Raw genomic sequence first — 18,359 nt, 5'->3', positions numbered from 1 at the left:
ACTGATTCATATGCCCTTTATTTATTTCTCTTGTCTGGTTGCTCTGGCTAGGACTTCCAGTACTATGTTGACTAGAAGTGGTGAAAGTGGGCATCTTTGTTTTTTTCTAATTCTCAGAAGGAATGTTTCCAGCTTTCCCCCATTCCATAAAATGTTGGCTGTACATCTGTCATAGATGGCTTTTATTACCCTTAGTTGTTTTCCTTCTATGCTGATTTTGCTGAGGGTTTTAATCATAAAGAGATCATGAATTTTATCAAATGCTTTTTCTGCATCTATTGAGATGATCATACGATTTTAAATTTTGTTTCGTGATGTATCACATTTATTGACTTGTGTATGTTAAACCATCCCTGCATCCCTGGTATGAAACCCACTTGATTGTGGTAGATTATCTTCTTGATATGCTGTTAGATTTGGTTAGCTAGTATTTTGTTGAGGATATTTGCAAGTACGTTCACCAGGGATATCAGTCTGTAGTCTTCTTTTTTGTTATGTCCCTTCTTGGTTTTGATATTAGGGTGATACTGGCTTCACAGAATGATTTGGGGGAGGATTCCCTCTTTCTCTATCTTTTGGAATAGTTTCAATAGGATTGGTACCAATTCTTTTTTGAATGTCTGATAGAATTCAGCAGTGAATCCATCTGGTCCTGGACTTTTTGTTTTGTCGGCAATTTTTTAAATTACCATTTTAATCTCACTGCTTGTTATTGGTTGGTCCAGAGTTTCTATTTCTTCCTGGTTTAATCCAGGAGGGTTGTATATTTCCAGGAATTTATCCATCTTCTCTAGGTTTTCTAGTTTGTGTGCATAAAGGTGATGATAGTAGTCTTGAATGACCTTTTGTATTTCTGTTGTATTGGTTGTAATATTTCCCATTTGTTTCTAATTGAGTTTATTTGGATCTTCTCTCTTCTTTTCTTGGTTAATATCATTAATGTTCTGTCAATTTTGTTAATCTTTTCAAAGAACCACATTTTGGTTCATTTATCTTTTGTATTTTTTGTTTGTTTCAATTTCATTTAGTTCTGCTCTGATCTTTGTTCTTTCTTTTTTTCTGCTGGGTTTGGGTTTGCTCTTGTTTCTCTAGTTCCTTGAGGTGTGACCTTAGATTGTCTATTTGTGCTCTTTCAGACTTTTTGATGTAGGCATTTAATGCTATGAACTCTCCTCTTAGCACTGCTTTTGCTGTATCCCAGAGGTTTTGATAGGTTGTGCCACTATTACCACTCAGTTCAAAGAATTTTTAAATTTCCATCTTGATTTCATTGTTGACTCAACTATCATTCAGGGGCAGATTATTTAATTTCTATGTATTTGCATAGTTTTGAGGGTTCCTTTTGGAGTTGATTCCACTGTGTGAATTTTATTCCACTGTGGTCTGAGAGAGTACTTGATATAATTTTGAATTTTAAAAATTTATTGAGACTTGTTTTGTGGCCTATCATATGGTCTATCCTGGTTAATGTTCCATGTGCTCATGAATAGAATGTATATTCTGCAGTTGTTGGGTAGAATGTTCCATAAATATCTGTTAAGTCCATTTGTACTAGGGTATAGTTTAAGTCCATTGTTTCTTTGTTGACTTTCTGTCTGAATGACCTGTCTAGTGCTGTCAGTGGAGTACTGAAGTACTGCATTATTATTGTGTTGTTGTTTATCTCATTTCTTAGGTCTAGTAGTAATTGTTTTATAAATTTGGGAGATCCTGTGTTAGATGCATATAAATCTAGAATTGTTATATTTTCCCGTTGGACTAGTCCTTTTATCATATTTAATGTCCCTTCTTGTCTTCTTTAAACAAGAAGGGACATTCTTTAAACAATGTCCCTCCATGTCTTTCTTAGGTATTGTTGCTTTAAAGTCTGTTTTGTCTGATATAAGAATAGCTACTCCTGCTCACTTTTGGTGTCCATTTGCATGGAATGTTTTTCTACTCCTTTACCTTAAGTTTATGTGAATCCTTATGTGTTGGGGGAGTCTCTTGAAGGGGAACAGATACTTGGCTGGTGAACTGCATGTTGTGGGAGTTTGGTGTACAGATTATTTAGTCACCCAGTAATAAGTATAGTATCTGGTAGGTATTTTTAAAATCCTCTCCCCGCTCTCACACTCCACCCTCAAGTAGGCCCCAGTGTCTGTTGTTCACCTCTTTTTGTCCATGTGACATAGGACCTGACAAAGATTTCATGATGAAGATGCCAAAAGCAATTACAACAAAAAACAAAAATTGACAAATAGGACCTAATCAAACTAAATAGCTCGAGCACAGCTATAAAAACTATCAACAGAGTATACAGACAACCTTCAGGATAGGAGAAAATATTTGCAAATTATGCATCCAACAAAGTTTTAATACTCAGAATCTGTAAGAAATGTAAACAAATTTGTAACAAAAAAACAAATGATTTTATTAAAAAGTAGGCAAAAGACATAAATAGACACCTTTCTAAAGAAGACATACATGATGCCAACAAGCATATGAAAAAATGCTCAACACCTCCAATCATTAGAAAAATGCAAATCAAAACCACAATGAGATACCATCTCACACCAGTCAGAATGTCCATTATTACAAAGTAAAAAAATAACAGATGTTGGAGAGACTGTGGATAAAAGAGAATGCTTATACACTGTTGGTAAGAGTGTATATTAGTTCAACCATTGTGGAAATCAGTGTGGCAATTTCTCAAAGAACTTAAAACAGAATTATCACTCAACCCAGCAATCCCACTATTATGTATATACCCGAAGAAATATAACTTGTGGTTTACCATAAAAACACATGCATGCGTATGTTTACTGCAGCACTATTCACAATGGCAATAACATGGAATCAATCTAAATGCCCATCAACAGTAGACTGGATTAAGAAAATGTCATACATGTACACCATGGAACACTACACAGCCATAAAAAAAGAATGAAATCATGTCATTTGCAGCAACATGAATAGAGCTGGAGGCCATTATTCTAAGCTAACTAATGCAAGAACAGATTCTTCTTTTTAAAAGCTGCTTTGGCTACTCTAAATCCTTTGAATTTCTGTATGAACTTTAGAATCAGTTTGTCAGTTCCTACAAGAACATCTGCTGTATTTTTATTGGGATCTAGCATTGAAACTACAAATCGATTTGGAATGAACTGCCATCTTAATAAAATTGAGTTTTGTGAGACATAAACTTGGTGTAACTATTTATTTAAGTCTTCTTAACTTTTCTTAGCAATGTTTTCTGGTTTTCCATGTGTGGGTCTTTCTTTCTTTTATTTTTTTTTGAGATGGAGTCTCGCTCTGTCACTCAGGCTGGAGTGCAGTGGCGTGATCTCGGCTCACTGCAACCTCTGCCTCCCGGGTTCAAGCAATTCTCCTGCCTCAGCCTCCTGAGTATCTGGAATTACAGGAGCCCGCCACCACGCCCAGCTAATTTTTGTATTTTTAGTAGAGACGGGGTTTCACCATGTTGGTCAGGCTGGTCTCGAACCCCTGACCTCGTGATCCACCCACCTCAGCCTCCCAAAGTGCTGGGATTACAGGCATGAGCCACCGCGCCTGGCCCATCAATGTGTGGGTCTTTCGTATCTGTTGTCTCATTTATGGCTAAGTACTTCTTATTTTTGATGATATTGTAAATGGTAATTTTAAATTTCAATTTCAGATTGTTGTATGCATATAGAAATACAATGGAATTTTGTATATTAACCTTATATCCTGCACATTGTTAAACTCACATTTTTAGTTCTAGTAGCTGTTTTTGGCAGATTTCATTAAGTTTTCTTCATAGACAATCATGTGTTCTGTGAATAAAGACTATTTACCTTCTTCTTCCTTTCCAATCTAGATAACTTTTATTTCTTATTCTTGCTTGACAACATTGTCTAAAATTTCCAGTACAATGTTAAATAGAAGTGGATGTGAGTTATGAACTTTTTCTAGTTGGGGTAGTGGAAATGGCACTATTTCCTTTATTTGAGTGTTGGGCACTGTTTCCTTTAATCCTTTCGGATGGCTCTTTACCTGTTCCTGGATAGCTACATCATATGTATACGTTGATCAGCACTTTGCTCTAGGAGGAAACACTGTAGATCTCTGAAATTCTTTTGTGAGCTGTAGATGCTTTGGTTTCTCTGGTTTCTCATCTTCATCTCCCAGCCTAAAAAGCTCAGTGGTTTCCTCCTGGGCTTCCCCTCCCTTTGCTACAGTCTAGAAATTATCTTGCCATAGTAAATGCGTGTGATTGTTAGGTTTCCCATCTGTCCCATCATTTTTTTTTCATTGTTTGATATCCCATGTCTTAAAAACCATTGTTTTCATTTATTTTGTCTATTTTGGGGGAATAGGTGTGGGGTTTTCAGGCAGGAGGTTAAATCTGGTACTTGTTACTCTATCTTTCTATCTTGGTTGGTAGTGAGAATCTAAAGCTTTGACTATTTATCTTACAAAACTTCACTTAAATGTTTCCATGTTGGATAGGCCATTCCCTGACAACACTTTCAAAAATAGGTCCACCTTATCTCATTTTTCCCTATTATTGCATTGCCACCTTTCTTCAATTATCTATGACTTTATTTATCTGTATATTACCTGTTATAAATGAAAGGAAAAGACCATAATTGTTTCACTCATCACTATGTACTTAATGCCTAGAAAAATGTTTGACACAAGAGATGCTCAATAAAATATTATTTGAATGAATGTTTTCCCCATTTATTGTTTACCATAATTTTTGCTGATTTTTGTTTCTTAAAGCATTTCTTCTTTAATTTTTTGTTTACTTCTCCATTCCTGACTTTCTGTTCATTTTAAAATACTTATTTGCCTTTCTTGGATAGTTCTCTTATCATCCCCTTTTCTTTTATTTCTTCTTTATGTTTCAGGTGTTTTTAGGATCTGTTATCATACCCCTACCCTTTGAAAAGAAAAGGGATAATAGGCCTGGACTCTCCAAAGGATCCCTTGTTGCATAACTAGAAATTGATGCACAAGCAATGTAGACAATTCTCTACATTAAGCCTACTTTTCAAACTTCCCTTGATTCAAATGGCATAATATCAGTTTTTAAATAACAAAATTTATGTGATTATCACAAGTAGAACTGTTGCTAGGCAATGAGGCAGCAGCCTGAGTTTTAGCTCTAAGTATTCCATAGATTTCTTATGATTCTGAAAGTTATTTAACCTCTCTGTGGTGTGGGTTGGTTCATCTTTTATAATAATTATAATAACTAACATTTATAGAATCACTTTTATTAACATTAACCCAGAAAAGTTCTACAACTCTCTAAGGGAGATAGAAATTGCAATTTTTACTTTATATATTAGAAGAAAGAAACTCAGAGTGATTAAATGCCTTGTTGAAGATTATAAATGTATGAAGTAGCTAATAAACAGAAAAGGTAAAACAATGTAAATCTTCTGATCAGATGTCTGCTGTTCTTTTCAAAGCGTTTTTCTGCTTCTAAAAATCATAATCTGTAAAACACGAAAGTTTTCTTTCAACTACAAAATTTTATTATTCTATGATGTGAAAGTTTTGCAGCTTGGTAATTTAAAAATTTGGGGAGGTCAGCTGTTTGGAGCCTAACCTATGGAATAGGGTGACCAGTAAAAGAGTCATTGATATAATTTCATTGAGTGTGCAAAAACTGAGGTGTTTTCTCATTATAAAATAATGGACTTGGTTTCCAATGTTCCTGAAACTTTAAAAAAGACACTTAGAGATCCAAGATTATACAGTGAAAAGCCTATCGAGTAATTTTAGTGTCAGATAGGCATAAGTTTGGGTCCCACTTATTCTGTGTGGCTTTAAGAGACTAATTTCATTTCTTTCAACTTCGATTTTCTCATGTGTAGAGAAATATACTAATATATATCAATCTGCCTCAAAGGGTTATAATCACTAGTAGATAATATAACACTGAGTCAAACTGACTAGCAGAGTAGAATAGATAATCAATGGAACTGGGTTCTATTACCCCAAATACGAACAATGCATATATGCTTTTCTGAAAGTTAGGAAACAATTAATGAAAAGGCTGAGCAGTGTCTACTATAATAAAGTGAGACTATAGAAATATAATCAGATTATATTATCCAATAGTTAAACTTCAAGTCAAATTTTCATTAAATGTATTTTGAAAAGCAATTGTAGGATATGACTTTGAGTGGTTAAAGAATCAATCCCTTTTCATAATATACAATATCAATCATTCAGAGAAGACTTTTATGAAATCTGATTTGAAATCCTAGACCTTGTCTGAGCCCCTGTGGGGCCCACTGGTAGAGACACGGGGATTTCTTTAAGTCCTTCAACAGACTCGATTTTACTTCTGACTTAAAACGTTAGGTCTCTAGTTAGAAACTATGATTACTTTTGCAAAATTCTGGTGAACCCGTTACCTAGTTCTTCTCTCATTTGTCAGATTTGAAAAGTTTTCTGGCAGTTCATGTGAGAATAAAGTCTGCTGCCATGCTCTATCCTACTGACATCATCATTTACTTACAGATCTTATGACTTGTGCTAGATGCAGGGAATATAAAGAATTTTAGATATGGTCTTGAGATTCTTGTCATGCGTTTGGAAAGGTAGAACAAAAGTATAAAAGTAAGTAGCCATACAAATGAATCTAGGCTAAATGTCAACTAAATGGTTCAGGCAAGCCTGTACTGTGTACAAACCTGGACAATGGAAGCATTTAAATAAAGGAATTGGCACAACAGGGCTCTGATGGTGGTAGGAAAGGCTTACTGTAGAAAGTAAACTTTTAGCAGGGCATTTCCAGAGAGTGGATAATATGAGTAAAACATAATGGTAGTAAGATACAAAAAGTTGGCTTAAGAGGAGAATAGTAGAAAATCCATTTGAGGATGTTGATAGAAATTATACTTTAGAGGATCCTGAATGATGGGCTGAAAAAAAATTCTGAAGGAAATATAAGGAATATAAGAAAATATATTATTCAGATTTCTCAGAACTTTTAAAAACTTTACATCATGGCTGATACTACAGGATCCTGATGAACTAAGAGCCCGTTTCTGCTCCTGACCTTCAGTCTCCAATTTAGCTTCTTAGCATAAAATAATTACAAGTTTATTGCAGAAAAATCAGAGTATACTGTAAAGCCAAAAGAAGTCCGTAAAATCCACAAAGCCATGTTCCAGAAACTTTTCTGTCTACACACACACACACACACACACACACACAAATGTAGGAGATCCTACCTTCAGAAGGCTAAACTGGGATTCTGAAGTCTGAATATGTGTATTAAACTACCCTGAGACTATTTACAGAAAGGTTTTGGCTGAAATCCTTTATGTGGTGCAGAGGATGGGTATGAAAAAATGGCACAGAGCAGGAATCAGCAAACTTTTAATGTAAAGAACAGGATAGTAAATATTTTAGGCCTTGTGGGCATATAGTTTCTGTTGCAGCTACTCAACTCTGCCATTGTAGTGTGAAAGCATTTAAGGACAATATATAAATGAATGATTGGGACTATGTTCCAATAAAACTTTATTACAGAAACTGAAATTTCATAAAATTTTCAGATGTCAAGAAATATCACAGTTATCATAGTATCAAATAAGCTTCTGTTTTAGGAGCAGCAGAAGCCAACATAGATACCAATATTCTCACACACAGCAACAGGAACAGAGAGAGTGGGAAGGATTCCTAAAAGGGGGTGCTCTGCCAGAGTAGAAAACTAGAGAATTTTTACGAGCAAAAATTACTCAACTTCTAGGCATTCCCAGGAACATTTTAAGGATTTCACAGAGACTGACTTATGTAAGCTAAGGGCATAAACCAGTAAAGTTTTAGGTTTTATTACTGATAAGATTCCATTAGTATCTATGAACTGGTGAGGTCTGAAGGAATTCAGGTTACAAACAACATATATGTGTGAGTGTGTGTATATAATGTATAATGTATATGTTACACAACTATAAGGCCATTTTGTATATATTGTTAAACAACCTGCTTTTTAACAGAATATATTAACATATGATAAACATTTTTATGTCAATAAATATTTACCCATAAAATCACTAGTCTCATCTGTACCTCCAGTCACACACACTCTCACTTTTCATCCTTTCTATACCAGTTTTTATAATTGCTTACTCTAGACATCTTCGGATCTGTGTTTGATACCATGGTAAATGTTGATCTTATTTATTCGTTTACTTTTTACCTTAATTATCCTACTTTATAATGTCTGAGTGCCTTAAACCACCATAGAAATATGTGTTTGGATATTTTAATAAAAATCATCAGAAATCAGGAATACTTAGTTATCTTCAAGGAATATAATTATTTAAAAGAAGCAAATATTGTGACCCTGGTTAGAATAGTATTATAAAATGGCCAAAGCATAGGGTTGCCAAAATAAGAAAGCATTAACTTATTACTGATACTGGCATGTCAGTAATAAGTTTTATTATTTACAGGGCATCATAGCTCTTCCTCCTCAAAATAAAAGACAGTGACTCTTGGAATAGTAGGACATGGTCTGCATGGTTGGAAATAAACACTGAAACAATGGGCATGATTGAATGGGTACAGGACAAAAATGGATTGAAATATTTCTATAATAATGTTTATTAAAATTATCAGGTTGCACACCATAACAAAACAAAAATTTGCATGCATGCTGAATGTGTTTTAAGAAACACATTACTGAGCACTGATGTATGGATTTAACTCAAGCATTATGTCTTAAAAAGGCTATTTGCCTAACCTTTATATAACTTACTCTGATAGGAAGTACGGATCCGTTTCGTTAAATCAGGATAAAAGTTAGACAGGCCACGCATGCAAAAGTTGTCTTTGGAACATGCCAGACCACCAGCATCAGCAGCAGGCAGAAGAAAGAGAAAAAAAAGTCTAAAGTGAAAGGAAGTGATATCATACCAGAATCTAGAACAGCCAAGATGAAGAAATTGCAGCAAGATTAGGTAATTAAATTAGAAGGAGATATTAATAAAATAAATCAATTATAAAGTAAGAGGTGATAGATGAATGATGAGAATGCGGTAGTAATTTTAACATTTATTTAAATATTTAATATAAAAATATTTATAAATATTTATTTTTATCTTATTTAAATGTCTTATAAAAGTAGATGGCACATTTTCCTTATATGTTTTTACAAAATACACTTCTTTGGCTTGTAACTAATATGTATAAATTATTTCATTAATAAAAAATGATTGTCTTTAATCCTTCAGCAATTAAAAAGAAAGCTAAAGATTTCAGTCTTTAATACTTCATTGTTATAATATAAAGTGAGTTCTCATTGTGTCATCTTGTACACTAAACACAAACTGAGTTTATAACTTCACAGATTTTCCTGATTTTAAAGTCATCAATGTTCTAAGCTCTAGTAGTAACTGTTAAGGTTCAAGCAGTTTAATTTAAATTAAATAACAATTGTATTACCTTTGTCAAATTATATACTTTTTTTGCCCCACTGTGTATATCCAGCAAGTGATTTAGATATTGTCATAGGATTCACAGCTTTTCTGATTATATTAGTGCTTTTAGCATTGCAAACTGAACACCTGAAATATGGTTATTATGACTGAGGAACTAAATTTTTAATTATAAATAGCCTACTGCCCCCTAACACCTTTCTATCCTAGAGTCCATCAACTTCAAACTTGTCTTTCCTAATCATGAGGAAACCTCATATTATGTAAATGTACAGTTGCTTTTTATTTTGTCTTCCTTTCAAAATCTGGTAGTGACAGAGGCAAAATCCCCAGAAACTGAAATTTCTAGCTCTCCTAAAATATTGCTAAAAGTTGAGGTCCCTCACTAAAAACCCTTGGTTTCTGAAAGAGAAATTTTGTGCCCCTCAAAAGGGTCTAAACTGGTAATTCGGAAATCATTGAGTTTTGCAAAAGAAAGGTTAACAAGAAGAGTTTCAGTATAACAAGTTTCATTAGTCCAAAAAGGAAATTCATTTATTATCACATTTGGATGTTAAATTTGACATATCTGCCACTTGGAAAATAATACCTACCATCATATACCTTTTTTATTTTTTATTATATTTTCCTATGGTCATATTTAGTAATATCATCAATATTCAATAAATTATTTTAAATAATACAATGTAGAAATTTTATTTTGTTTACTTATTTAAAAATTTAAAAAGTTATTATTATTATTATTATTAGAGATGGGGTCACACTATGTTATGTAGACTGGTCTTGAATTCCTGGCCTCAAGAAATCCTCTCACCTCGGCCTCCCAAAGTACTGGAATTACAGGCATAAGCCACCATATCTGGACCAAAGTAGAAGATTTTAAAGGACTGTCTAAAATAACACTTAATATTATAGAAGCATTTTCATCTGCAACCTTTTGGCCTAATTTTCTTTTACCAACTGGACTATCAATGGACAGAAAATATGCAAAACTTTGGCAGAGTTTATAAAGCCAACTATTTGGATATATACTAAAATTTCAGTAAAACTTTGGATAATTGGCATATCAAAGTTTGGCATTAAATCCTAATTACCTTAAATTTATTTTCTTTTATAGTTAAATACATCGATTTATTGATTCTTCCAAGAAAAATGCCATCTGTCATAGTACTTTAAAAATGTTAATGAAAAATGTTTATTGAATTGTGAAAATACCTCCAGGAAGGTCATCATCCAACAAGGAAAGGAGTCAGCTACAATATGGAATTAATTTAAAAAATTAAAAGTAGTAAATGACCTAAAATTATCTCTTTAAAGGGACCAGATATTTTAGAAGAAAGTTAACCTGTTTGACACAACCATTGCAAGCAGTTTTTTTCAACTACAGAGCCCTAATTTTCATAGCATTTTTACATTTAATAGCTTCTTATTTTCTGTTATTTCTTAGGAATTAAACCTAAGAAAGTTGAGATGCTTCCTAACTTCAATAGCAAATTGAAGTTTAAACATACACACCCCTGACCCTTTCAAAGATTCTCACAATGTTTCTGCCCAATTTATTTTACTTACATGATTTTTTAAATTATGTTGATTTTATTTTCCCATGCATTTGAATAGTATCAGAGAAGGAAGACAAGAAATCTAAAAGTAAGAACACAGATGACCAAATCAAGTTCATAACTCATCTTGTTTTATCTCCTACCTGCAATGAACTGTTTGTTTTTTCGAGGAGACCGTGGTTGTCGCTGGTATAAGTCACTTGATCTATATAGGTCAATGGTCCCCATGCTTAACAGTACTGTCTTCTGTATAAAATCCACCACAGCCAACCCATTGCAGTTCCCAAATGCAACTCTAAGAGAGAAAAAAAATACAACTAGAATGTATCACAACAAGCATGATTATTTTTATCTTCAAATCAACCATAGGATTATTGAAAAGTAATGTCTTAGGGTTGGGGAAGTTGGGCAGTGATTTGTGTAAAGTCAAGAAGGATGCCTTGCCTTTATGAAGGATAAACTGTCTTCGTATAATAGGCATACAATTTACCGCAAAAAAGGATGATTGGCAATTATATTTTGCCAGCAGTTTTATCATGTAAGTCATGATTACCCAATCCGCTCTTTAAACTAGGCCTTATGTTTTCACAGAAGAATCACACAAAACCTTTTTGCTACGCAAGGGGGAGATAGGTTAAGAAATGTCACTAGCTAAAGATGCTTACGTATGTAATTAGATGCCTTTTTCAAATAAAATTATAACTACTAGACTCCAAATTAATTATCTTCTGAAAGAGAGAAAAATAAAAATTAACTTCATATATCAAAGGCATTGACACTATATGAGAAATGAGATACAAAAAGTTAAATGTTTCTTACTTTTGTGCTCTTTATTTTGTGCCCCTTTCAAAAGATAAAGAGACCATTTGCTTAATTACTTAACTAAATCTCCTGAGAAATTTAAAAAAGACAGCTCTTCTAAGTAGGCATTTTGATTATCTTAACCATTAGGCATACATTAACTCTCATTTTTCTCCATTTACAACATGCCCTCTAGCTGAACAATTCTTTCGGTACTTTTTGCTTCATAAACTATTAAACACTAGTTATATGAATGTTGTTTTGCTTGTTTTATGTACTTTCCATGTTGTATTATTTAGATTGAATCTTGTTTACAAACCATCTGCTTACTCTTAAAATGGTTCTTTCCACTTCACCACACAAGTTAAAACACAACAACAACAACACTTCTACCCATACTAGATGTTTTGCTAATTCACATAGAGCTCTACATCTTCCAGTAAGACAAACTTTGGAAACTGAAAAAAAGTATTGTTATACTGGTCAGATCTGGGTTTAATTCTCATCTCTATCACTTACAGGATATGTGACTTTGAGAAAAATTAATGAATCTTGCTTGGCCTTAGCTTCTTTATAATGATAATTACACTTCTACATTTATCTGGTTCACAGAGCTTTTATGAGTATCAAGTCAGAAAATTATTTTTAAAGTACATTGAAATTTTTCCATGCAAAAAGAATTGATCTTAATATTATAAGTAAATGCAATATTATACGTTACCAGTTATAACAAGTTAGTATCCTTAAACCTTTTATGTTAAAATATAGCAAATTACTTCTGCTTACAGACACGATAGAGTTTCTAAATGCAATAATGACTGAAAAAAGGTAGGCAACTAGGATGCATGACATTCTATATACCATAAATAATTATTTTTGTCTTGGAATTAAAAATAAGAATACTGAGAAGTTATAGCTTAGGGCTGGGGAAGTCAGGCAGTAGTTGTCAGAAAGTTGGTAAAGAAAAAAAATTTAATCTCCTATTTTAAATTACTAGAAAAGTGGGCAAAAATATATTAAACAACAGTTTTCACATATTGGTCAACAGGCAACACAGAATAAGATGAGAGAAGGATAGCAACCAAGGTAATACATTTCACAAATGTTCTGTGTTAGTGACTGAAGATAGTTCCCAGGCTTGGGTACAGGAAACTAGAACTCAAAGAGAGATTGATGGTCTCATTTAGTTGAGGAGGCAGAGATGAGAGACTGAGACTACAAAAACAGCTACAACTAATAAGGCAAAATAAACTGCACAGAGAGAGAATACCAGAGATTTGCAGAAAGATGTCCTTGAGACTTCGGTTGTGTACTAATCTGTGCATCCATGTGCAGAAGCTACTCAAGACCTATAAAAGAGCCACCAAAAAGATAAGGCAGAACAATTCCCAGAGCTCACACAAGGCTAAGAATATTTTATGTTACTACCAATGAAACTGCAGAGCTCTCCTAATACATGGAACAGCAGATATAGGAGTGTCACTTCAGTAGTGAGACAAATTAGCTACAGATTCCAAGTAACTTAATTTCATTCCAGGAAAAAATTGAACACTACTAAAAAAGGCACAAAATACCACCAAAAACGTAAAATTCACAATATCCAGTATATAAAAAGTAGCAGGCATATAAAGAATCAGGAAAATATGATAACCAGAGGAAAAAATAACTCAATAGAAACATATCCAGAAATGAAAGAGATGATAAAACTAGCAGGTGGAAAATAATGAAAGTGCTTTTCAAAGCATATTACAGATAATCAAGAAGGTTGAGGAAAATACAAATGTGACAAAGGAAGGAATGGAAGACATAAAAAAGCCTTAGAGATATAAATGTATATGAAATTTAAACATTATCTGCACATTAGACATTATAGTAGAAAAGAATGGAGAATGCTATCCTCTGAATGTTTGTGTTTTCCCAAAATTAATACGTTAAAACTTAACCCCCAAGATGACTGTATTAAGAGGTGGGAACTTTGGAAGGTGACTAGGTCATGAAAATGGAGCTCTCATGGATAAAATTAGGGCCCTTATAAAAGAGGCCCTAGAGAGCTGCCTCACCCCTTCCATTATGTGATGATGAATTTAGAAGGTACTATGTATAAGGAACAGGTTCTCACCAGACATCAAATCTACTGGTGCCTTGATATTAGACTTCTCAGCCCTCAGAATTGTGAGAAATAAATTTCTGTTGTTTATAAGCTACCCAATTTATAGTATATTTGTTTACAACAACCCAGACTAAGACAGTAAACTTGAAGAAATAACAGAAATTACCTAAAATGAAATGAGATCTTTAAAACTTTAAAAAACAAAACTCCATAATTGGAGTTTCATAAAGGAAGAACAAAAGAAAACATATTTGAAAAAATGATAGCCAATTTATATAAATGACAGACAAAATTTGAAGACAGTAATAAGCCTGCAGATAATAGAAACTTAAAGATCCCAAGCAGAATAAGAATGAAGAAAAACAAAAAGGCATCATAATCATATTGCTGAAAACAACTAATAATAAAGAGAAAATGTCAAAAGCTGGCAGATAAAAAAATTTATTACATGTAAAAATTAAAATGATAAAATCATTAAAAAAATTAGATGAAACTATACAAACCAAAAGATAATGGAGTGGCATCTTTACAGTAAGAAATAAAAATAATGTCAACCTAAAATTGTATACCCAGCAAATACATCTTTCAAGCAGTGGAAAAGAATTTTTGCAAAAAAACAAAAGCTGAAGGAATTCATCACTCACATAAATGGGTTACAAAAATAATAAGGGAAATCTTAGACAGAAAAAAATGATTCCAGATGGAAATATGGATCTCCACCATATAATGAAGAGCAACAAAAATGTTAAATATGAAAATTAATATTAAAGACTTTTCTCATTTCTTTAAAGGATAATTGACTAAAGTAAAATTAATAACAATGTATTGTGCGGTTTATAACATATGGAAGTAAATTTATCACAATAATGCAAAAAACAGGAGGATAAGTAGAAGCATGCTGTTGTAAAGTTATTAAAATATATGAAAAGTGGTATCATTCCATTTATTTATCTACTTATTTGATAATTCAAAGATACATATTGTAAGCCTGAGAGCAAACAAACAAAAAACTAAAAGAAGTATATCTAATAAATCAATAATGAAGTTAAAATAGAATCATTAAAAGATATGCAATCTTTCCCTGAGAAGAAGGCAGAGAAAAAGAAGAAAAAAAAAAGGGGGGGAGCGGGGGGACAAAGAGAAAAACAAATTAGAAAATGTTTGGCTTAAACCCAATCACGTAGATAAGCATATTAATGTAAATGATTGAAACACTCCAATTATGGGCAGAGATTGCCTGAGTGGATAAAAAGTAAGACCCAACTATATGGTGCCTACAACAAATCCACTTTAAATATAAAGTGAAATGATGGAAAACATTTACAATGAAAACACTAATTTAAAAAATGCTGAAATGACTATACTAATATAGACAAAGTCTATTTCAGAACAAGGAAATTTTGAGAGATATATAGGGAGAATGATTAAGGAATCAATTTCCTAAGAAGATATAGCAATCCTAAATGTGGATTCATCTTATAATAAAGCTTCAAAATTCATGAAAACCAATAGAACTGAAAGGGAAAATAGACAAATCTACAATTAAGGTGTAGTATGCAAACATTCCTCTTTTAATAACTGATAGAATAATCAGAGAAAACAAATCAGTAAGGATATAGAATTTGTAAGCAACACTGTGAACCTCCTTCACTGAACTAAAATTTATGGAACTCTTGAATCAACATTCATAGTGGCATTGCAATTATGAAATACATATGAATAAATTTAACAGCAAATGTGGAAAATCTGTACATTAAAAATTATAATTATTGTTGAGAGAAATTAAAGAAGACTTAAGTAAATTGAAAGATGTACCTTGCTTAATGGTTAGAAAATTCAATATTGTTACTTTTCCCCAAATTGATCTACAAATTCACAGCAATTTCAAACAAAATCCCAGCAGACTTCTTTTTTACTTAAGAAACGTAAAACATGATTGTAAAATATATAGAGAAGTATAATAGACCTAGAATAGCCCAAATTGTTCTGAAAAATAAGAAAGTTTGAGGATATAGACTATATAATCTTAAGACTTAATTAAAAGTAAAGGAATCAAGACAGGCTGATATTGGTATAAAGACAGACCTAGATATTGGTAGAACAGATGAGTACCTGGAAATAAACTCACACATACATGGTCAAATAATATTTAACAAAAGTGCTAAGAAACATATATAATCTTCAACAAATGATGATGAAGCAGTTGTATATTCATAAGTAAATAACTGACTGCTCTCTTACCTTGGGTTATAAGTCAGGGCTTTTACCTACTTTCACTGGGGCTTCAGACTACTGCTCTGCATCCTGCCCCTGTTGTGACCTGACAGGCCTCTGATACACCCTGTTGTCACTGGACCCACGTTACTGCTATGTTCCATGCTATTACTATGTCTCATCACCCCTGGGACCAAGTCATCATGGCATTCCCCAAAGATGACACAGGTTCTTACTCTACAGGCAATCTGTATATGCCCAGGCCTCAGACATTGGTGTCAATGCCAAATTAAAAACATGCACCTGTGCCCCAGGCACCACCTCAGTTACATGTGCCTCTGACCACAGAGCCCTGGCTTCATGGCTGCTCTGGGCACCTGCACCCAGAACCAGCATTGCTGACTGTGCACCAGTGCCCAGGATCCCAACACCACCACAGCTGCATGTGTGCCAGCACATCAGACTTAGTGCCAAGAGGAATCACTTTGGCTGGAACTTCCCTATGTGAGATAAAAGTTGAATAGGAGAAACTCAATAGCTTTCAATACTGAGGACCTTAACAGCCTTAACCACTACAGTTACTATAGACATCTGCAACTTTGGCTTCTGCCATGGATACCTGCAGTATTTGCCAACACTGACTTCGGCTGATTAAACTGCATTGAGACCATACCTGTGTCTTTCTTAAAACAGGAGATGTTGCACCCCATCCAGCTGGTGCCCTTGTAGCCATTCACAGCTGAAAGCATTTCCCCACTGTATCTACTTCAAAAAGACCAGATCAGGTGACTTGTTGCCTCAAATATACAAACATCAATGCAAGTTCACTAAAAACACAAAAAAGCAGGGAATGATAACACTGGCAAAGGAACACAATAGCTATCCAGGAACTGACCTCAACAAAGTGGAGATCTATTAGTTATCTGAAAAATGATTCAAAATAATTATTTTTCAAATTCAAAATAATTATTTTAATTCTTTTAAGGAAGCTCAAGCTGAGCAAGACACAAGAGTAAACAGACAACTCAAGAAACAATGGAAAATAATACCTGAATAAAATTTAAAGTTCAACAAAAAGAAATCACAAAAAAGAACCAAATAGAAATTCTGGAGCTAAAAGAATAATGAATGAAAGAAAAAATGCAGTAGAGAGCTCTGCTAGCCGACTTGATCAAGCAAAAGAAAAAATTTGAAAACTTGAAGACAGATCTTTTGAAATTATACTATCAGAGTACAAAAAATAGATAAGAATAGAAAAGAGGAAAGAAACCCTATAGAACACTGAAAATAACAAAAAACAGAAAAGAAACCCTTATGGAGCACTATCAAGAGAACCAATAGTCACATTATGGGAGACTCAGAGGAAGAGAGAGAAAGGGACAGAGAGTACATTTAAAGAAATAATGGTTGAAAACTTTGATAACCTTGAGAGAAATATACATATCCAGATTTATGAAGTTCAAAGGTTCCCAAACAGATTCAATCCAAAAGACAGCTTCACACAGACACATTATAATCAAACTGCCAAACATAAAAAAAATTGAAAGCAGTAAGAGAATAGTAACTTGTTACATACAAGGGAACAGTCATAGTGCTAACAGAAGACTTCTCAGCAGAAACCATACAGCACCAGAGAATGGGATGATTTATTCAAAGCGCAAAAAGAAAAAAAAAACTGCCATCCAACAATACTGTATCTAGCAAAATTGTTCTTCAGAAATGAAGGAGAGATACTTTCACAGACAAACAAAAGTGATGATGAAGTTCATCACCACTAGACCTGTCTTACAAGAAATGCTAAAGGGATCTTAAATTAAGCTAAAATGGAAAGGTGTTAATTAGTAACATGAAATCATATAAAAGCATAAAATATACTTATAAATGTAAATTTACAGTTAAATTCACAATATTGTAGTACTGAAATGATGGTGTATAAATCAACTTTAAGTCCAGTATAAACGTCAAAAGACAAAAGTATTAAAAGTAACTATAGGTATAATATTTTGTTGTTTTGTTAATAAATTCACAATATAAAATATATATAAATATAAAATGTGTGCTGGAGGAGAGTTACAGGTAAAATGGTAGAGATTTTGAATGAAATTGAAGTTGAGTTGCTATTATTTCTAAATAGACTGTTATTAAGTATAAGATGTTCCACGTAAGCCTCATGGTAGCTGTAAAACAGAAACATAGTAGGTATATATGAGATAAAGAGAAAAGAATCAAAGCATATCACTACAG

The 18,359-nt window shown here is 33.2% G+C and overlaps 1 protein-coding gene across 4 annotated transcripts in view; it reads right to left on the bottom strand.

The window, feature by feature from the left end:
* Window positions 1-18,359, bottom strand: part of STXBP5L (syntaxin binding protein 5L) — a 514,817-nt gene that overhangs the window by 133,716 nt on the left and 362,742 nt on the right. For 2 of the 4 annotated variants that reach the window (XM_019024728.3, XM_031009718.3), the window contains exons 19-20: window positions 11,134-11,285; window positions 8,753-8,824 (exon numbers count right to left, since the gene is read on the bottom strand). In XM_019024728.3, the coding sequence (XP_018880273.1) occupies window positions 8,753-8,824; window positions 11,134-11,285 (224 nt within the window). The remainder of the gene's footprint in view (window positions 1-8,752; window positions 8,825-11,133; window positions 11,286-18,359) is intronic. The other 2 variants (XM_019024729.3, XM_031009719.3) reach the window with 1 other exon arrangement.

The sequence above is a fragment of the Gorilla gorilla genome, chromosome 2 (genome assembly GCF_029281585.2).
Source record: "Gorilla gorilla gorilla isolate KB3781 chromosome 2, NHGRI_mGorGor1-v2.1_pri, whole genome shotgun sequence".
In the NCBI taxonomy this organism is placed as follows: domain Eukaryota; kingdom Metazoa; phylum Chordata; class Mammalia; order Primates; family Hominidae; genus Gorilla; species Gorilla gorilla.
Note: the sequence above shows the minus strand (reverse complement) of the source record. Positions and strands in the feature narration are given on the sequence as shown.